Source organism: Aotus nancymaae, unplaced genomic scaffold, assembly GCF_030222135.1.
Source record: "Aotus nancymaae isolate 86718 unplaced genomic scaffold, 86718_ANA_hifiasm-v0.15.2.pri h1tg000022l_1, whole genome shotgun sequence".
NCBI lineage: Eukaryota > Metazoa > Chordata > Mammalia > Primates > Aotidae > Aotus > Aotus nancymaae.
Window position 1 is genome coordinate 36,784,235 of NW_026988435.1, and position 22,158 is coordinate 36,806,392.

General features: G+C 39.8%; 1 protein-coding gene across 2 annotated transcripts in view; it reads right to left on the reverse strand.

Annotated features, from left to right (window-relative positions):
• The window catches only part of CRYZL1 (crystallin zeta like 1), a 53,529-nt gene that overhangs the window by 3,655 nt on the left and 27,716 nt on the right, over positions 1–22,158 (reverse strand). Inside the window, exons 6-11 of one of the 2 annotated variants that reach the window (XM_021669429.2) lie at positions 22,082–22,150; positions 12,338–12,471; positions 10,861–10,972; positions 6,822–6,920; positions 4,668–4,789; positions 2,816–2,921 (exon numbers count right to left, since the gene is read on the reverse strand). In XM_021669429.2, coding sequence (XP_021525104.1) covers positions 2,816–2,921; positions 4,668–4,789; positions 6,822–6,920; positions 10,861–10,972; positions 12,338–12,471; positions 22,082–22,150 — 642 coding nt within the window. Of the gene's footprint in view, positions 1–2,815; positions 2,922–4,667; positions 4,790–6,821; positions 6,958–10,860; positions 10,973–12,337; positions 12,472–22,081; positions 22,151–22,158 lie in introns of both variants that reach the window. The other variant, XM_021669430.2, reaches the window with a different exon arrangement.

Below are 22,158 nucleotides of genomic sequence, written 5' to 3' on the forward strand. Positions count from 1 at the left end.
AACTGAATGAGGAGGGTCTGCACAAGTGAAGACTATAGTCTGAATCAGGACTTTAGAAATGCAAATTAGGGCTGCACGAGGTGGCTCACACCTGTAATTTCAGCACTTTGGGAGTCTGAGGCAGGTGGATCACCTGAGGTCAGAAGTTCGAGACCAGCCTGATCAATATGGTGAAACTCTGCCTCTACTAAAAATACAAAAGTTAGCTGGGCGTGGTGGCATGCACCTGTAGTCTCAGCTACTTGGGAGGCTGCGACAGGAGAACTGCTTAAACCTGGGAGGCAGAGGTTGCAGTGAGCCGAGTTTACACCACTTCACTCTACTTCACTCCAGCCTTGGTGACAGAACAAGACTATGCCTCAAAAAAAAAGGGAAAAAGAAAAAAAAGAAAATGCAAATTAGAAAATATGGTCATTTAAAAATATTTTCAAAAGTAAACTAAAGAATATAAACTTACTAATTCACATCCTTGCAAGTTATCTTCCTACTTCTGTTAATGAAATTCTCACCTGTGTGCATGCGTGTGTGTGTAGCATGTATTTCTGATTTTTGAAAATGTACAGTATTTCATATATACATGTCATGTTTCAACTTGGTTCAGCGATTTGTGAAATAGGTTAAAATTGCTTTCTTATTCGGAGAGAGGGTGTGAGAGAATTAAGTTATATACTATAAGCAAAGCAGTCAGTCTGTCTAGTTTCCACCATGTAAGATTTAAAAATGGCTGGGCGGGCCGGGTGCGGTGGCTCACGCCTGTAATCCCAGCACTTTGGGAGGCTGAGGCGGGTGGATCACGAGGTCAAGAGATTGAGACCATCCTGGTCAACATGGTGAAACCCCATCTCTACTAAAAATGCAAAAAAAATTAGCTGGGCATGGTGTCGCGTGCCTGTAATCCCAGCTACTCAGGAGGCTGAGGCAGGAGAATTGCCTGAACCCAGGAGGCGGAGGTTGCGGTGAGCCGAGATCGCGCCATTGCACTCCAGCCTGGGTAACAAGAGCGAAACTCCGTCTCAAAAAAAAAAAAAAAAAAAAAATGGCTGGGCTTGGTGGCTCACACCTGTAATCCCAGCACTTTGAGAGGCTGAGGCGGGTGGATCACGAAGTCAGGAGATTGAGACCATCCTGGCCAACATGGTGAAACCCCATCTCTACTAAAAATAGAAAAATTAGCTGGGCGCGGTGGCAGATGCTTGTAATCCCAGCTACTCAGAAGGCTGAGGTAGGAAATCACTTGAACCAGGGAGTTGGAGGTTGCAGTGAGCAGAGATGGCACTACTGCATTCCAGCCTGGCGACAGAGTGAGACTACGTCTCAAAAAAAAAAAAAAAGATTCAAAACTAATAGCTACGTGGTATTCTAATGTTAACTAATGTTACTTTTAATAGGTATTCTCCACTGTAGCATCTTTCCATGTTTTTCTTAATAATTACAGTATTATTGGACATGTAACTTTCTTTTTTTTTTTTTTGAGGTGGAGTTTCGCTCTTGTTGCCCAGGCTGGAGTGCAATGGTGTGATCTTGGCTTACCACAACCTTCACCTCCTGGGTTCAAGCAGTTCTCCTTCCTCAGCCTCCCGAGTGGCTGGGATTACAGGCATGCACCACCACACCTGGCTAATTTTGTAATTTTAGTAGAGACGGGGTTTCTTCATTTGGTCAGGCCAGTCTTGAACTCCTGACCCCAGGTGATCCACCCACCTTGGTCTCTCAAAGTGCTGGGATTACAGGCGTGAGCCACGGTGCCTGGCTTGGACATATACCTTTTAAAAAAATGAAATTAATTAAAAATTCTTTTAGAAAGTTAAATCTAATTTTCAAATTTAATAGGAAATATTTAATCAGAAATAACTTTAAACTCATACATTCACTACGTGAAGGGGTTTTAAAATCTACTCCTTAAAATTCAATACATGCAGTATACTAATTACATAACTATTTTAAAGCTCTAAATAAAGTCTGTCATTGCTCCCAGAGGGAACTGGCCTTTACACATATGACACATATATGTTAGACATATTCAAGAAATATAAAGTATGATATTCAGTAGAGACAAATATAAGGCTATGTAAATCTTTCTTTAGACACACACATATGCTCTATCAAGCAATGATAACTTTTTTTTATCCAATACATTAAAATGTTTATCAAGTGCTGCTGCCTCTAAACCAGTCTTAGAAGGAATTTTTAAGTTGACCCTAAAGAGGTTTAGACCTTTCTTTTTGAAATTATTTGCATATTCCAAACTTTTTATTTTTTCTCAACTGGAAAAATTTGGCTTCAATCACACCAGACTTATCTCTGAATGACTTTTGTTTCCAAAAGTCAAACCCATCTTCATTTGATAAAGATTTCCTAGCATTGATATTTATAAAACACTCCACAAACTCTTTAATTTAGATAAGTATTCTGAAATGTTCTGCGCAGTGGCACCATCATAGGAGTAAGTGTGCAACTTTCAAGGCGATGTGTAATTTCCCTCACATCAGGTTAAAAACAAAAGATCTTCCATGTATCCTTATAGCTTATCTCCTATTCAGAAAGGAGAGGGACTGCCTGAGTTTGATTCTTGTTCCACCACTTGCTGGGTCCTTGAGTCTATATCAACATCTCTATGCTTCTGTTTCTTCACCTGTGAAATGGGGATGATAACAGTACTTACATCTCAAAAAGTTGTTTAAATGAATACTTGCAAGGCACTTGGAACACTCAAGGAAATTTAACTGCTGTTGTTATTTCCTATTATTGTAATGAAAGAACTTGGTACAGTACAAGGTTTCAAGCCAGAAACTCAATCAGTCAATAAAAAGGATATAAAGATATTTTCCCTGTTGTACATTTGACAAATTCCAAACTTCATCATTCAGGAAAGCTACCGTTGCTCCCTTGAGGAAAAGGCAATGGCTATCTGGAGGATCCAACTTGGATAGAATAAAATAAAGACTAATTAGTTATTGTGAGTTTAACAGCAGAAGGATAATTGGTATCTTGAGCCAGAAAAACTTCTACACAAATTAAATGATGTCCAAATCACAAAAATATGCACATGAACTTTAATAACATGTAAACTATAATATTTTCTTTTCTATTTCATGGTCCAAAACAATGAAACAGCAAGGTGATAAGTATATGGCAGATGCAAGGCTAATCTAGAATCCTGGTGATGAAGTGGAAGGGGTGTATGTGTGTCTTTTCTGGCAATCTTCATGAGGGTATTGGAAAATCAATGAAGACTGGTATATGAGAATTATGATATTTGCATATCAGCCATCATGTAAATACTTAATTAGAATGCTGAAAAATATAACCTTGAGAGATAACATACATAAACATACATAGTAATTCCAGTTTGAATAATTAGGAAATTGTAATAATTTAATATAGAAATATTTTGCTAAGTATATGTTACTGATAAAAAAATGCTATCTGAAATACTATTAAAAATTCCTAAGTTGGGCCGGGCGCGGTGGCTCACGCCTGTAATCCCAGCACTTTGGGAGGCCGAGGCGGGTGGATCACGAGGTCAAGAGATCGAGACCATCCTGGTCAACATGGTGAAACCCTGTCTCTACTAAAAATACAAAAAATTAGTTGGGCATGGTGGCGCATGCCTGTAATCCCAGCTACTCAGGAGGCTGAGGCAGGAGAATTGCCTGAACCCAGGAGGCGGAGGTTGCGGTGAGCCTAGATCACGCCATTGCACTTCAGCCTGGGTAACGAGCAAAACTCCATCTCAAAAAAAAAAAAAAAAAATTCATAAGTTACTATGTCTAAATCACTAAATAAAATTATACTCCAGTGTCATTGAAAGGATCTCTGTACTAGGCAGTATTTCAATATTCTGGGCAACATGTTGCTAAAGTAAAAAAAACTAATTTCTTTTTGATATAAAATATGGAAAAAAGCTAAATTTCTTTATTTTTATTTATTTATTTATTTATTTTGAGACAGAGTTTCACTCTGTTGCCAGGTGCCAGGTTGGAGTGCAGTGGCACGATCTCAGCTCAGGGCAACCTCCGCCTCCTAGGTTCAAGCAGTTCTGCCTCGGCCTCCCGAGAAGCTAGGACTACAGGCGCATGCCACCACACCCAGCTAATTTTTTTGTATTTTTAGTAGAGGCGGGGTTTCACCATGTTGACCAGGATGGTCTTGATCTCTTGACCTCGTGATCCGCCCGCCTTGGCCTCCCAAAGTGCTGGGATTACAGGCATGAGCCACTGCGCCCGGCCTAAATTTCTTTATGATTCAGATTTTTTTCTTTATTTTTTTGAGACAGAGTTTTGCTCTGTCACCCAGGCTGGTGTGCAGTGGTGCAATCTCAGCTCACTACAACGTCTACCTCCTGGGTTCAGGTAATTCTTGTGCCTCAGCCCTCGGCCTCCTGAGGAGCTGGGAATATAAGCCTGCACCACTATGCCTGGCTAATTTTTCTATTTTTTGTAGAGATGGGGTTTCACCATATTGGCCAGACTGGTCTTGAACTCCTGGCCTCACGTGATCCGCCCACCTCAGCCTCCCAAAGTTCTGGGATTATAGCATGAGCCACCATCCCTGGCCCAGATTTTAAACTAATTTAGTCATACCTTGCCTCAAATAACTTAGGCATTATTGTTTGTTAATTACACCCCTTTGGGGTAATACTAATGCTTTATGGTTTCTGATAATACCTGAAGGTTTTCTTCTGTTGTTATCCAATGGCCTCCAACACCAAGAAGTGTGATGATATCATGTTTATGTGGCAGTAGTTGTGATTTTACATCTGGTTCATCATCTTTACTATACAATCTCACTTGCAAGGGAATAGTTAAAAAGAAAAAACGAGAGAAAGAAGAAATATATTTTATAATAATCTGACAAAAATGTATTCCTCAAACAAGTTCTTATTTATTTAGAGACAGTCTTACTATGTTGCTCAGGCTGGCCTGAACTCCAGCAATCCGCTAGCCTCAGCCTCATGAGTAGCTGGAACTACAGGGGCAGGCCACTGTGTCCAGCACTCTCTTTACTTTTTCATTTCATTTTATTTTTTATTTTTTTGAGATGAAGTCTCACTCTGTTGCCCAGGCTGGAGTGCAGGGGTGCAATCTCAGGTTCAAGCGACTCTCCTGCCTCAGCCTCCTGAGTAGCTGGTACTATAGGCATGTGCCACCACACCCGGCTAATTTTTTATATTCTTAGTAGAGACAGAGTTTCACCGTGTTAGTCAGGATGATCTCGATTTCCTGACCTTGTGATCTACCTGCCTTGGCCTCCCAAAGTGTTGGGATTATAGGCTTGAGCCACTGTGCCTGGCCTCTCTTTATTTTTTAATGTAGGAATGAGGAAACATTTTTCTTAAAAAAGACAACACACAATGTATTCTGATACCTTAAAATCTACTTGTTGCATCTAATGAATCATAAAATTTATTCTACATTTAACAATTTATTGTAAATCTACTTATTATAGAAATAAATAAAAATAAGAAGTCTATCTTTATTTGAAAACCAGGCAAGGTAATGTAACACATAACCAAATCTGTTAATTAACATTGACAGCTTACTATAGTGAGATGATTCCCGATTAAAAACCTCATAGACTCAAGACCGTCTTAACATAATTACTGAAATGTCCATGTGAAAAAATGATGCAAAAAAGTATGTATTTACTTCCACTGACAGATTTTCCAGAGCTATTTTCAAATCTTAGAAAATACTGGTTTAAAAAACTACATGATAGTCATAACCATATTCATCCATGCTTCTCACATTAGAAGATAAATCCTACTAAAGTATAAGTAGAAGCACTTTGCATGCTTGTGAAACCTATCCTTTAGGAGTCATGCTATTACTTAAGTGTGTTTAGAGTAAGTGATAAATAGATACTGGGTAAACTAAAAACATTCAAGAAAAGTGAAACTGGAACTTGGGTATTTTCCAAATAAAGACTGTGGAAGTCAACTATCCAATAGAGGGCAGCCACACACAGCAGATGGGACTGAAAAGGCATCGCAATGATGATGTGTTATCTGGGAACCACTGAGGAGGTCATTTTTTTTATATCTTTTTTTTTTTTGAGACAGACTCTTACTCGGTTGGAGGCTGGAGTGCAGTGGCGGGATCTTGGCTCACTGCAACCTCTGCCTCCCCTTTTCAAGTGATTCTTCTGCTTCAGCCTCCCAAGTAGCTGGGACTACAGATGTGCGCCACCACGACCAGCTAATTTTTGTATTTTTAGTAGACATGGGGTTTCACCATGTTGGCCGGGATGATCTTGATCTCCTGACCTTGTGATCTGCCTGCCTTGGCCTCCCAAAGTGCTGGGATTATAGGTGTGAGCCACCACGCCCGGCCTAGGAGGTCATGTTTCTAGATTTCTTGTAGTGATATGTCATTCACGACTCTAATGTCTACACCAAGCTTGTCCAACCAAACAGCCTGCCCACGATGGCTTTAAATGAGACCCAACACAAATTCGTAAACTTTCTTAAAACAGTATAAGACATTTTTGAGATTTTTTTCTTTTAAGCTCATCAGATATCGTTAGTGTATTTTATGTGTGGCCTAAGATGACAATTCTTCCAATGTGGCCAGGGAAGTAAAAAATTGGGCACCCCTGGTCTACACTGGTAAAAGATAAGAATGTTCTCTCTTATACACAGTGCTTATAATGGGAATAACGTGAAGAAGTTCCAATTTCAGTTAAAAAGTCTTTAGTTCAAAACCCAAAACTGAACATCCAGTTTAATAAATACATTAATAATTATTCCCTGGTTATGTTTTTCTCTTAAATTCATCAAACTAAAAAAACTACACAGGCTACTAATTTCATAAGGTACCTACCTCCAGCATCTAGGACAATATCTACTCCCAGGCCACCTGTTTCTTCCAAACAGCTTTCAGCAACATGAACTTTCCCATTAGATACATCAATCACTCGGGCTGTAAAGGACAGGAAATCAGGCAATTGTACTGTTCTCTATGTGATCAACACAAACAAATCAGGGAAAAAGAAAAAGAAAAGCAAATAAATATCTATTCTCTAAAATGAGTTAAGCAATTCAAACAATTACTGAATTTAAAGGGAAAAAGTCAATTTAAATTATACTTTTTCTCATCTAACCTAATATGGGATATAGCAGTCTAAATGAAGAGACTTGTATATTCAATAAAATTAAAATGTGGCCAGGCACGGTGGCTCACGCCTGTAATCCCAGCACTTTGGGAGGCTGAGGCAGGCAGATCACAAGGTCAAGAGATTGAGACCATCCTGGCCAACATGGTGAAACCCCGTCTCTACTAAAAAATACAAAAATTAAGGCCGGGCGCGGTGGCTCAAGCCTGTAATCCCAGCACTTTGGGAGGCCGAGGCGGGTGGATCACGAGGTCAAGAGATCGAGACCATCCTGGTCAACATGGTGAAACCCCGTCTCTACTAAAAATACAAAAAATTAGCTGGGCACGGTGGTGCGTGCCTGTAATCCCAGCTACTCAGGAGGCTGAGGCAGGAGAATTGCCTGAACCCAGGAGGTGGAGGTTGCGGTGAGCCGAGATCGCGCCATTGCACTCCAGCCCGGGTAACAAGAGCGAAACTCCGTCTCCAAAAAAAAAAAAAAAAAAAAAAAATACAAAAATTAGCTGGGGGTGGTGGCGCTCGCCTGTAGTCTCAGCTACTCGGGAGGCTGAAGCAGGAGAATTGCTTGAACCCAGGAGGCGGACATTGTGGTGAGCCGAGATTGCGCCACTGCACTCCAGCCTGGGCTACAGAGCGAGACTCCATCTCAAAAAAAAAAAAAAATTAAAATGTGAACATTTGTGGATAAGGTGATCCAAGGCTGGTCTGTTGATACAGAGCACTATTCTCTACAGCTATAGGATATGTTGCCAGAATTAGGAATCTGAAAACACAGAGGTATATATATAATAAGACATAAACTGGAAGTTGTTTTTTTTTTTTTTTTCAGACAGGGTCTCACTCCATTGCTCAGGATGGAGTACAGTGGCATGATCACAGCCCACTGTAGCCTTGAACTCCTGAGTTCAAGCAATCCTCCTGCCTTAGCCTCCCAAGTAGCTAGGACTACAGGTACATGCCACCATGCCTGGCTAATTTATTTTTTGTAGGGACAGGGTCTTGCTATGTTGCCTAAGCTATTTTTGAACTCTTGGCCTCATGTGATCCTCTGCCTTGACCTTCCAAAGCCCTAGGATTACAGGTGTGAGCCACCGTACCCAGCTAGATTAAGTAGGTTCTCAAGTATGTTCATATTTAATAGTCATTAGAGCTAAAAAGCATAAAAATATACAGATGATCCTTATCTTTACAATGGGCTACATCGCAATAAACCCACTGTAAGTCAAAAACACACTTAATACCCCAATAAACCCATCGTAACATTTAAAAAAAATCCTAAATCCAAACACTGTCAGCTGGAGACTGTCTGTATTTGTAAAATATGGTAACTATCTACTAGAGGCTGTTTCACCCTTTCTCAGTCATAGAAATCCCCCTCTCTTTCCCACTTACTCTCCCAAATGAAGAAAAATCCTAAAGCTAAGGAATAGGAACATGATTTTTAGCAGTCAGTAAAAATTAAATTGATTTTAACTGGCTGCATTAAAGTATATTAGTAATATCATATTAATAGACTATAAATTACTGAGAGAATTAAAAATAATTCTCAGAATTTTGAACTGGCAACTAATAAAATGTTTTATTTCCTTTCTGTATCTTTTAACACCTTCTTGTTGAAGAGAATTCCTCTTAGAGCTGCTCAAATTAGAGATATAGTTCAACAGAGTAATCTAGGATTTGGAAAGGAGGAAGGGAACAAAAGGAAAAGGGGACAAAGCAATCTAGGAAGGGCAAATTAACCAATAAGAAATTTTCCCTTCATTCATGCTTTTTTTTCATACCATTCATGCCTTTTTTTTTTTTTTTTGAGATGGAATCGCTCTCTGTTGCCCAGGCTGGAGTGCAGTAACACGATCTTGGCTCACTGCAACCTCTACCTTCCGGGTTCAAGCAATCCTCCTGCCTCAGCCTCCTGAGGAGCTGGGATTACAGACACCCAACACCATGCCCAGCTAATTTTTGCATTTTTTTTTTTTTTTTGAGATGGAGTCTCGCTCTGTTGCCCAGGGTGGAGTGCAGTGGTGCAATCTTGGCTCACTGCAACCTCCGCCTCCTGGGTTTAAGCGATTCTCCTGCCTCAACCTCCAGAGGAGCTGGGACTACAGGCATGTGCCACCACACACAGCTAAGAGGTTTTTTTTTAGTAGAGATAGGGTTTCACCGTGCTGGGATTACAGGCATGAGCCACCATGCCCAGCCTACTTTTTGTATTATTATTTTTTTTTTTTTGAGAGAGTTTTGCTGTCGTTGTCCAAGCTGGTGTGTAATGGCGCAATCTCAGCTCACCGCAACCTCTGCCTTCCAGGTTCAAGTGATTCTCCTGTCTCAGCCTCTCGAGTAGCTGGGATTACAGGCATGTACCACCATGCCCGGCTAATTTTGTATTTTTAGTAGAGACGGGGTTTCTCCATGTTGGTCAGGCTGGTCTCAAACTCCCAACCTCAGGTGATCTGCCTGCCTCGGACTCCCAAAGTGCTGGGATTATAGGCGTGAGCCACCGCACCTGGCCTAAGTTTTGTATTTTTAATAGGTTCAAGTGATTCTCCTGTCTCAGCCTCTCGAGTAGCTGGGATTACAGGCATGTACCACCATGCCCGGCTAATTTTGTATTTTTAGTAGAGACGGGGTTTCACCATGTTGGCCAGGCTGGTCTTAAACTTCTGACCTCAAGTGATCCACAAGCCTTGGCCTCCTAAAGTGTTGGGATTACAGGTGCAAGTCATTGAGCCCAGCCCATGCTCTTTTTCTCCATTCTATTTTCAAATCTCTTCTTTTTCCTTTTCTCCGGCCCCTGTATTACCTTTCTTCTATTTCTTGGTTATCTCTGTCACAAGCATAATGTAACAATGGAAATAATGTGAGCTTTACTGTCAGACAGGCCTGGGCTTAAATCTCATTCCAGTCCTTTACAGGTATATATCCTTGGACAAGCTAACTCTCTGAGGCTTGTCTCTAGTTCTTCCACACCAAGCCTGCAACAGGTGTTTCTAAACTGCATCAAAGTTCACCTAATTCAAAGTTGAGTAAATTGCTGATAACAATGGGGCAAAGAGGAAAAAAACACTGAAAAACGTAAGTTTTAAAAAACAAATAATTGAAATTAAAACTATCACTTAAGTAAATTCGGGCTGGGTATTGTGGCTCACGCCTGTAATTCTAGCACTTTGGGAGGTCGAGGTGGGTGCAATGCTTGAGCTCAGAAGTTTGAGACCAGCCTCGGCAACATGGCTAAACCTGTCTCTACAAAAAAATACAAAAAATTAGCCAGGTGTGATGGCATATGTCTGTAGTCCCAGCTACTCAGGAGGCTGAGATGGCAGGATCACCTGAGCCTGGCAAGGTCCATGCTGCAGTGAGCCATGATTGTGCCACCGTACTCCAGCTGGGTGACAAAGTGAGACCCTGTCTCAAAAAAAAAAAAAAAAAAAAAAAAGTAAATTGAGAGATAGCACACATATTCACCGCATTTTTAAACTGACTTTCATTTGGGATTTTATAAATTCTTTTTTTTTTTTTTTTTTTTAAATCTTATACAGAGATGAGGTCTTCCTGTGTTGCTCAGGCTGGTCTCAAACTCCTGGGCTCAAGTGATCCTCTCACCTTGGCCTTCCAAAGTGCTGGGATTATAGTCATGAGCCTCTGCGCCTAGCCAAGGATTTTGTACTTGGTTTTCCAAGCACATTTTTTAAAGGTGATTTTCCTTCAGAATTTTCTGTTTTAAAGTCTGTGCTAAGTAGTATTACCCACCTATGGGAGGTCTGAATCTTTCAAGGCACTGCTTATCTTCAAGGCTGCATGCTGTTGAAATCACTTTGGCTCCTCTATGATGTGCTAACTGAATAGCTATGGTACCAAATGCCTGTGTAGAAAAAAATATGCAGTGGGTGTATGGTTTTAGGGCAGAGGCCATTTCTAATTGATTTCTTTAGATTATTTAATAAAGGACAATTCTTCAGTGTTACTTTAGTATATTTTAAAATATTATCTAATAGGAAAAGAGCAAAGTTTTGGGCAAGTTTAGTAGGGGAAATGTTTGGGTGACTTTCTTCTTTTCAAGGGCCAGTGGAAAAGCTGCATGTCACCTGCTGTCACCCAGTGTGACCACAGCACATAATTTCAAGGATGAAAAGCCACATTCAGACACATGGCCCCACAAAGAGAAAACTGGGTCTTGTCAATGTGATGGTCTAAGAAGTTAATTGTGTAGTATATATGGGAGTCCAGCTACCTCTCTTTGAAGATCAAAGCACTTCAAAAGCTCCATCCTGTTCAGACCTATGGGGTAAGTTCGGGGAAACCCTACTATCCTGATGTTGGACATCAGGCTGAGGCCAATGCTGAAGACAGTTCTGCCTTTTCTTCTAAGAGAAGCAGGAAAAAAGCATTTTCATCACAAGCCAGTTAGAAAATAAAACTATAAGTTCATTTCAAGTTTTTCTTAACATTTTTAGATTATAATATTTTATGTATTCTTTTAGTGTCTTGAACTATTTTTTAATATATGTAATATGTTTAAATTAGGACATGTTGATCTTTGGTATGATCCATCTATCTATAAAATGCCAATATTTGATCAACATAATTGTAAGGGTGGGAAATAGGCTATAAAACTGGTAGGGAGCTCTGGACAATGACTTCAAAGGCTCATGTGGTATCTTAGTTTGTGTAACAGAAATGAATAAAAATGGATTTTCTGCTTTTTAATGTACCAGCAGATTCAAAGTAATAAACAAATCACACTAAATCTAATGTTGATTGTCTATTGATAAAAGCTGCTTATTATAACAAAATAGGATGCTGGAATAAAAGTCAATTAATAAGATACTGGCAAAAACTTGTATTAGCAAATGGATGGCTCATTGCTAAATTCCCTAAGTTTACTGTATGCTGCTTTCTTTCTTTTTTTTCCAGACTGAGTCTTGCTCTGTTGCCAGGCTAGAGTACAGTGGTACGATCTTGGCTCACTGCAACCTCTGCCTCCTAGGTTCAAGTGATTCTCCTGCCTCAGCCTCCTGAGTAGCTAGGATGACAGGCGCCTGCCACCACGCCCAGCTAACTTTTTGTATTTTTAGTACAGACGGGGTTTCACCGTGTTAGCCAGGATGGTCTCAACCTCCTGACCTCGTGATTCGCCCACCTTGGCCTCCCAAAGTTCCGGGATTACAGGCATGAGCCACCATGCCTGGCTGTTGGTCTGTTTCTTAACAAAACCATTAGCACCTACACTTGCTCCATCCATTATCAGCACTGATTTCCCAGCAGAGAGATGAGAAAGATAATGCAGAGCTGTATAGGCACGCACTCCATCCTGAATGGTTCCTGCTGCTTCTGTCCATGTGACCTTTTCTGGTTTATGAACTACCATAAAGAACAAGAAGAAACAGTCTGTTAGCAAGCCCCATGAGTCCTGCCTCCTGGATCTATTTCTCTCCATCTCTACTACCACTGTGGCCCTGGTCCAATCCCCTGCTCCCATTCTCTCTCACCTACATTACTTTCCATTATTGCCCATGAATAATCCATTCTCCACCTAGGAGTCAGTACGTGTGTATTTTTATTATTATGAAATAAAAAACATGCAGAAAAAGTATATAAAATATAAAGTATAGTTGGATGAATAAATATAAAGGACATATGCAAAGTTAACTACCATACTGGTGGAGAAAGAGCACACCCATCACCCCAGCAGCCTCTTGTCTCCTCTTCAGAGGTCACCACCATTCTCATGCAATTTCTTATTTGTCTTTTCATTTATCACTCAAGTACACATTCTTAAATAATACAGTTTCATATTGCCAAGGCTTTAAACCTTATCTGAATGGAATGATACCATATGCATTCTTTTCTACCTTGCTTTTTATGCTCCACATTATGTTTTTAAGACATCCCTTCTGTGGATGTGACTGTTGGAGCACTTTCATTTTGTTGTTTTATGGCATTCCAATATATTAAAAACACTTTCATTTGCTTATCCATGTCTAGGTGATGAACATTTGTGTTGTCTCCAGTTTTTGTCAGTTACAAACAATGCTGCTAAGTGTGTTCTTGTATGAAAGATACTGTTACACTGCATAGTTTTCCTAGGATATTTAATTCGGAGTGGAAATCCTGAATTTCCACTCTGGGTGTATTATCTGTTCCGTAACTACACCTTTCCAAAGTGACTGTATCAATTTACTTTTCCACAGTAGTGTCCTATTGCTGTGAATGTCTTTGTCAACTCTTGGAATGATCACATTTACAAATTTTTACCAATCATGTAGGTATGTAATGGTTTCTTACTATGATTTTCATTTGCCTTCTCTGACTACTAAAAGAGGTTGAGCATCTTTCCATGTTTACTGGCCATCTGGAATTTCTTTTTTTTTTTTTAGAAAGAAAGAAAAAAGAATGAAGAAGAGGAAGAAAAAGGAAGAGAAAGAGAGAGAAAGAATGGGAGTATTGCTTTCTTGCCCAGGCTAGAATGCAATTTAGTAATGGGTATTGAAAACCACTTTTATACTAATAATTATACTTAATGATGTAGACAGGAAGGAATAAGGGAAGAAAATAACAAACAAGCAGCTAACCAATATTTCATTTAAACCTATGAAATGCTATGCGATTACTGAGGAGTGATTTACTTCCAATTATGTAGTCACTTTTGGAATAGGCGTGAGGTGGTAATGTATGTTTTGTGTGTTTGAAGTGGAGAGTTCTATAAATGTTTATTAAGTTTACTTGTTCCGGGTCTGAGTTCAAGTCCTGGATGTCCTTGTTAATTTTCTGTCTGGTTGATCTATAGAATCGTTAGCTCTTCTTGTTACATTGATCCTTTTGCCATTATGTAATGTCCTTCTTTGCCTCTTTTGATCTTTGTTGCTTTAAAGTCTACTTTATCAGAGGCGAGAATTGCATCTCCTGCTTTTTGTTTGTTTATTTTTACTCTCTGTTTGGATGGTAAATCTTCCTCCTTCTCTGTTTTGAGTCTTTGTGTATTGTTGCATGTGAGATGGGTCTGGATGCAGCATACCGATGGGTTTTGGCTTTTTATCCAATTAGAATATATATAAGTTTAATACTGGCATTTGATGCTAGCTGGCTGTTTTGCCCATTAGTTGGTGTACATTTTTCATTGTGTTAATGCTCTTTGCTTTTTGATATATTTTTGGAAAGGCTGATATTGGTTGTTCCTTTATATGTATAGTGCTTCTTTCAGAAGCTCTTGTAAAGGAGGTCTGGTGGTGGTGAAGTCTCTAAGTACTTGTTTGTTCGCAAAAGATTTAATTTTTCCTTCGCTCATAAAGCTTAGTTTGGCTGGATAGGAAATTCTGGGTTGAAAGTTCTTTTCTTTAAGGGTATTAAATATTGGTCCCCACTCTTTTCTGGCTTGCAGGGTTTCTGCTGAGAGATCTGCTGTAAGTCTGATAGGTTTCCCTTTATGGGTAACCTGACCTTTCTCTCTGGCTGCCCTTAGTATTTTCTCCTTCATTTCAACCCTAATAAATCTGGCAATTATGTGCCTTGGGGTTGGTCTTCTTGAAGAATATCTTTGTGGTGTTCTCTGTATTACCTAGAGTTGAATATTACCCTGCCTTGCTAGGTTGGGAAAGTTTTCCTGAATGATATCCTGAAGAGTATTTTCCAACTTGGATTCATTCTCTTCATCACATTCAGGTACACCTATCAAACGTAAATTAGCTCTTTTAACATAGTCCCATATTTCCTGGAGACTTTGCTCATTCCTTTTTATCCTTTTTTCTCCAATCTTGTCTTCTCGTTTCATTTCACTGAGCTGGTCCTCGACTTCTGATATCCTTTCTTCTGCTTGATCAATTCGACTGTTTAAACTTGTGCATACTTCGCGAAGTTCTCGTGTTGTGTTTTTCAGCTCCATCAATTCACTTATATTCCTCTCTAAATTGTCCATTCTCGTTAGCATTTCGTCAAACCTTTTTTCAAGGTTCTTAGTTTCTTTGCATTGGGTTAGAACAAGTTCTTTTAATTCACTGAAGTTTCTTATCACCCACATTTTGAAGCCTGCTTCTGCTATTGGAACACACTCGTTCTCCATTAAGCCTTGTTTCGTTACTGATGAGGAATTGCGATCCCCTGTAGAGGAAGAGGCATTCTGATTTTGAGTGTTCTCTGCCTTTTTAAGCTGGTTTCTTCTCTTCATTATATATTTATCCCTCTGTCATCTTTGTAATTACCGACTTTCTAACTAGGTCTCTGAGCGGACGTCCAACTTTTGATTCCCAGCACTGAAATCTGAGCAATCCACTGTGCTGGCCAAAACAGCAGTGTTAAGATTGATGGTGCTTTTCTGCCCGGGAATCTCTGGACTCTGCACCTAGAACCGCCGCGCCGGCCACAAGAGTCGCTCTGGCGACCCGTGGGGCTCCTCCACTGGGAATCTCCTGGTCCGTGAGCAACAAATATTCGTCTGAAAGTGTGGCGTCCTCTCGTTCTCTGCGCTTTCACTGGGAGCTACGTGCCCGAGCTGCTAGTGATCAGCCATCTTGGATCTCTCTCTCTGGAATTTCTTTTGTTAATTCCTTTTTCAAGTGTTTATCAGTTTCTATTGTTTTGTCTTTTTCTTATTTAGGGATTTACAGGAATTCTATATATAGTCTAGATAAGTCATTTGTTTATGTGCTGTAAATATTATTTTCAAGTTTATGCTTTCTATTTTCAATCTCTTTAACAGTATCTTTCAAAAATAGAAGCACTAGAATGATATTTTAAAAAAGATAAATGACATCCTAACAATTCTATGCTTAAAATTTATCAATGGCTTTCCACTGCACTTGGAACCAAATGCAAACTAATATAGTTTAAAAAGCTCTGCATGATCTGACCATTAAACTATTCCTTAACCTGTTTTACTATTTAATTTTTTGTTTTGTGTTTATGTTGTAAACTGATGTGATTTTTCCACAGCACAATAAATTCTTTCTCATTTTACCTAAAATCAACTGTATAACACTTTCACAGTCTTGACCAGCTCTTTCAAATATTTCCCCTAATAGCAACGATTCACGCGAACTAGCCAGAGCAGTCAGCACTGCATTTAGCAACGAACTAGTGCCATCTAGTGGGAGAAGTGGAGCATTCAAGTATGCATGTTGAAATGCTCAGACAAGAGCCGAGAACTAAAACCGTAAAAACACATTAACCACTAGATGATGGCACACACAGTACTTTATTCCTTAGGAAACTCTTTAAGATAGCTATTCTCCCAGTTTTACAGATTATGAAATAGGGTTCAGGGTAACTGATTAATTTGTCTAAGGCCACATAGCTTACAAGGTGAACATATGACTTTAAAACACATTTATTCCAACAGTGCATGCTCAATCAACATATAATTTACTTACTGGGAACATATACCGTCATAAGGATTGGGACTACTATATTTTTATTAAAAACTCAATCGTGCAGTCCTTAAAGAAATGCTAACTATGGCTGGCGCGGTGCCTCACACCTGTAATCCCAGAACTTTGGGAGGCCGAGGCGGGCAAAATCACCTTAGGTCAGGAGTTTGAGACCAGCTGGCCAACATGGTGAAACCCCATCTCTACTAAAAATACAAAAATTAGCCAGGCATGGTGGCAGGCACCTGTAATCCCAGCTACTCAGGAGGCTGAGGCAGGAGAACTGCTTGCACCCAGGAGGCGGAGGTTGCAGTGAGCTGAGGAGCTGAGATCGCACCATTACACTCTGGACTGTGCACGAGACTCTGTCTCAAAAAAAGAAAAATTGCTAACTGCAGTAAAATTATATTTAAGATTTCAACGGTTCTAAAATTGCATAGTTAGATGTGGGTTAATGTCAACATACTTGATTTTGTGTTGGAGGTCCACAGGTGTTTATTATGCTATAAAAACTAAAAAAATAAGGCCGGGTGTGGTGGCTCACACCTGTAATCCTAGAACTTTGGGAGGCTGGGTGGATCACCTGAGGTTGGGAGTTCGAGACCAGCCTGACCAACATGGAGAAACTCTAGCTCTACTAAAAATACAAAAAATTAGCCCGGTGTGGTGGTGCATGCCTGTAATCCCAGCTACTCGGGAGGTTGAGGCAGGTTTGAGAACCACTTGAACCTGGGAGGCAGAGGTTGCAGTGAGCCGAGATCGCACCACTGCACTTCAGCCTGAGCAACAAGAGCAAAATGCCATCTCAAAACAAAACAAAAAACCAACAAAAAAAACCCAAAAAAACTAAACTAAACAAATAAATGAGAGCCATATTTCAGCATCCAAGAATTATAATTTGATTGCTTTCTAGTTTAGGTCCAAAGGAATAAAAACAACAATGCTGAAAATGCATGCCAAATTTTAAATGAAAAATAAAATTAGTTTTAGGCTTGACAGAATTGCTTAAGAGCTGAAAAGTAGAAAAGAGTTGGAAAAATTACTCTACTATTTAACTCTATTGTCAAGGTTGAGAAACAGGAGAAACACCATGTTTTGGGGGAATGTTTGAAACATAGTTCTTTGGTTTGGCAAATGAACAGACTCATCTGAGTTGAAAGTGACTGAGCGCTGAGCACTCATGAAACAATCACGAAGTCCAGGCATGGTGGCTCATACCTGTAACAATGCCAGCACTTTGGGAGTCCAAGGCAGGAAGATCACTTGAGCTCAGTAGTTCAAGACCAGCCTGGGCAACGTGGTGAGACTCGTCTCTACAAAAAAAAGTTAGCCAGGCATGGTGGTGCTTGCCTATAGTCCCAGCTATTTGGGAGGCTGAGGTGGGAGGATTGCTTAAGCCCAGGAGTTTGAGGCTGCAGTGAATCGTGATCATTTCACTGCACCACAGCCTGGGCTACAGAGTGAGACCCTGTCTCAAAAATAAACAAACAAACAAAAAAAACACCAAAGACAAATTAAAAAAAACACAATTTATATATATGAAAGAATCAGCTGGGCATGGCTCACGCCTGTAATCCCAGCATTTTGGGAGGCTGAGGTGGGCGGATCACAAGGTCAGGAGTTTGAGACCAGTCTGACCAACACACTGAAACCCCGTCTCTACTAAAAATACAAAAAAAAAAAAAGCCAGTGTGGTGGTGTGCACCTGTAATCCCAGCTACTAAGGAGGCTCAGGCAGAATCGAGTGAACCCAGGAGATGGAGGTTGCAGTGAGCCGAGATTGCACCATTGCACTCCACGCTGGGTGACAGTGTGAGACTCCATCTCCAAAACAAACAAACAAACGAAAGTCACCAGACAAGTAATAGGAACTAAAATAGAGCTGTGGTGAACTGAAAATTTCCCCCTACAAACTTGGTGGAAAACTGAAATGAATTCCTTTTTACAAAAGGTTGGAGCTACAACAGAGATAAGAGGTTATTTAGTTGAGTGTCCTCATTTATGGATGTAGTCAGTGTGCCTAGGTTCCAATCTAAAGGTCACACTAAGTCATCATCGTTTTTTTTCTACATTGTAAATTGACAAATTATAATTGTATAAATTTATGGGGTACAAAGTGATGCTATGATTTATGAATACAATGTGGAATAATTAAATCGAGCCAGTTAACATATCCATCATCTCAAATACTTAATATATTTTATGATGAAAACATTTGAAATTTACTCTTAGCAATTTTGAAATGTACAATATTCTATATTCACCATGCTGTACAATACTCTATTATTAACTATACTCACCATACAATACTCTATTATTAACTATATTCACCATGTTCAATTAAAAATAAAAACATATTCCTCCTGTTTAACTCAGATTTTATGCCCATCATCACTTCACTCTCCCCAGCCTGCAGCCTCTGTAGCCACCCTTCTATTCTCTGTCTCTATGAGTTTGTTTTAGATTCCAAAAAGAAGTGAGAACATGCTGTATCTGTCTTTCTGTGCCTGGCTTATTTCACTCAGCATAGCGTTCTCCATTTTCATCCGTGTTGGGAGGCCTTGGCCTCCCAAAGTGCTGGTATTACAGGTGTGAGCTGCTGTGCTTGGCCTGGTATTAAAAAAATAAATAAAAATAAAAAATAAAAACTTTTTGTTGAGACGATTTTGCTATGCTGCCCATTCTTAAAGTCTTTCTTCTTTCTTCTTTTTTTTTTTTTTTATTTTAACAAAATTTTATTTGCTGGTAGAGACAAGGTCTTGTTATGTTGCCAAGGCTGGTCTTGAACTCCTGAACTCCTGGGCTCAAGCAATCCTTCTACCTCGACCTCCCAAAATGCTGGGATTACAGGCATGAGCCACCACACCCAGCCTTAAAGTAGTTATTTTATTTTATATTTTTGAGATAGAGTCTCACTCTGTCACTCAGGCTGGTGTGCAGTGGCACAATTTTGGCTTACCACAACCCTGCCTCCTGGGTTCATGCAAGTCTTGTGACTCAGTGTCTTGAGTAGCTGGGACTACGGGCACATGGCCACCATACCCGGTCAATTTTTTCTGTTTTTAGTAGAGACGGGGTTTTGCCATGTTGGCCAGGCTGGTCTCAAACTCATGACCTCAGGGGTTCCATCTGCCTCAGCCTCCCAAAGTGCTGGGATTACAGGCGTGAGCCACCACACCTGTCCATACTTCTTTCAAAGAAACATTTTGTTGTGTTTTCTTGTTCAAGGAATATCTGCAATCGTTTTCTCTATATACTTTGGTGGATTTCTGGACTTTAATCCATCCTCCTGATTTATTTATTTTTATTTATTGTTTTGAGACGGAGTCTTGCTCTGTCGCCAGGCTGGAGTGCAGTGGTGTGATCTCGGCTCACTGCAACCTCCGCCTCTTGGGTTCAAGTGATTCTCCTGCCTCAGCATTCTGAGTAATTGGGATTACAGGCGCCCTCCACGATGCCCAGCTGATTTTTGTATTTTTTGTAGCGATGGGGTTTCACCATGTTGGCCAGGCTGGTCTGGAACTCTTGACCTCAAGTAATTTGCCCACCTCGGCCTCCCAAAGTGCTGGGATTACAGGCATGAGCCACCGCGCCCAGCCTCATCCTCTTGATTTATAAATAAGTTAGAAGAAAAAGGTCATTTGTGTGGTTTGTCTGTCTTAGGTTAAACCTTACAGCTAGAAAACTGATGCTCTAATTTGCTTTTCTCCTTCTGGTCCATGTCATAATTCTCCAGTGTTCACTAGTGCCTAAAGGAATGAGCCTTGTTTTTTTGTTGTTTTTAATAGTTCATCTTCTATAGCAATTTAGTTTTGGTTACTTAATGAAAACTCAAGCCTGGCAAACCAGGCTTGACTCCATATTCACAACATTCTCAAAAGAACAGGGCAATAAGGGCCAACCATCCAAGGAAACTCTGGGGCCAAAAATAGGATAGTTTCCTGTAAAGGAGCCAGTGGCAGTACTCAATTTTCAAATTGCACAATTTCAAGATAGCAATGGATTAGAGACTTTTACTGCATGGTATTTGAAAGAGATCTTTATCTTTCAAAGGAAGACATACTTGGCTCCTTTTCTAGGCTTAATGTACATACCAATAGGCACAGGCCTCAGATCTCTAATAAAGTGTCTTTTGAAAATTAATTATTAATAGAATAACAGAGTAATGGAAGTTTTAGATAAAGTGAATATTAATTTAAATAAAAATTACTTTAATAATTTTAGAAGTGAAATGCCAAAAATTTGTTAGCCTAGCTCAAATTACCATATGGACTCAACTGAGTAACATTATTGTTTTCGGAAGACCAAAATTCAAACTGGCCTCTGTCCCCAAAAAGTCTGATTAGAGATTACATTATTTAAGAACCCAGGAGAAAGTTTAATTCAACAGTTCAAGAACATAAAAGAATGTATTTGCACCTATGGATATGGTATGAAGAACAACATAATGAATCCCAGCATAAGAAATATACACTGGCTGTACCACTGGAGTCCTCAGGTATCTACTGACCACATCCTCCTTCCTTGCTCACACAGGTAACTTCCACCCAACTTTCCATCCTCTACCTTTTCTTTATATCCTTAAATAAAATATCCTTAATTTTGTACATTATTGAACTTTATATAAATAAATGTTATGGGACCGTTTGTATTCTTCTGCAACTTCTTTTTACACCTAATACTGTTTGTGAGAATCATCCACTTTGATATGTTTAGATCTTATACATTTTCACTGCTAACTAGAAATTCATTCTATGAATATCTTCAATTACCCATTTGCTTGGTGATGGACATTTGAGCCATTTCCAGTTTTTTTCATTATTACAAATAACGCTGCTATGAATCTTGTGCAGTATGTCTCCTAGTGCACATCAAATTTCCAAAGGCTACATAACTATGAGTGGAATAACTAGGTCTGGTGTATATACGTTATTAGATTTATTAGATAACGCTAAATTATTTTCTAACACATTTGTACCAACTTACACTCCAGTGCATGAAAGGTTCCATCATTCCACATCCTTCCCACCCTTTGGGATAGTCAGATTTTTTTTTTTTTTGAGATGGAGTCTCACTCTGTCACCTAGGCTGCAGTGCAGTGGTGCCATCTCTGCTCCCTGCAACCTCCCCCTCCCGGGTTCAAGTGATTCTCCTGCCTCAGCCTCCGAAGTAGCTGGAATTACAGGTGTGTGCCACCATGCCCAGCTAATTTTGTATTTTTAGTAGTGACAGGGTTTCACCACGTTGGTTGGCTGGTCTCAAACTCCTGACCTCAAGTGATTCACCCACCTCAGCCTCCCAAAGTGCTGGGATTACACGCGTGAGCCACCGCGCCCAGCCAAGAAACCACTTTTCAAAGATCTTACTACAAGCAATGTTAGTAAAACTTAAAGGCCTAGATATTGTTGAGTCTGAATAAGAATTTTATGAATACTAATTATAAGCTAGAAGTATTCATATGAACAGCCAACATTTTTTATACACATGACTGGCTAATGAAACTTTATTAAGTACAACACTCACAATAGATTTAAAGAAATTAAAATGTTATTAAACCATATGTCAATGAAGTAAGACTTACGTGAGCTCCAAAGTACTGAACTACTACATACCCAAGTAATGCTCATGTACTCTAACAACTTCACAAAATCCAGGGTCTTCAGAATCCAGAGGCAAAATTCCTAAAAAT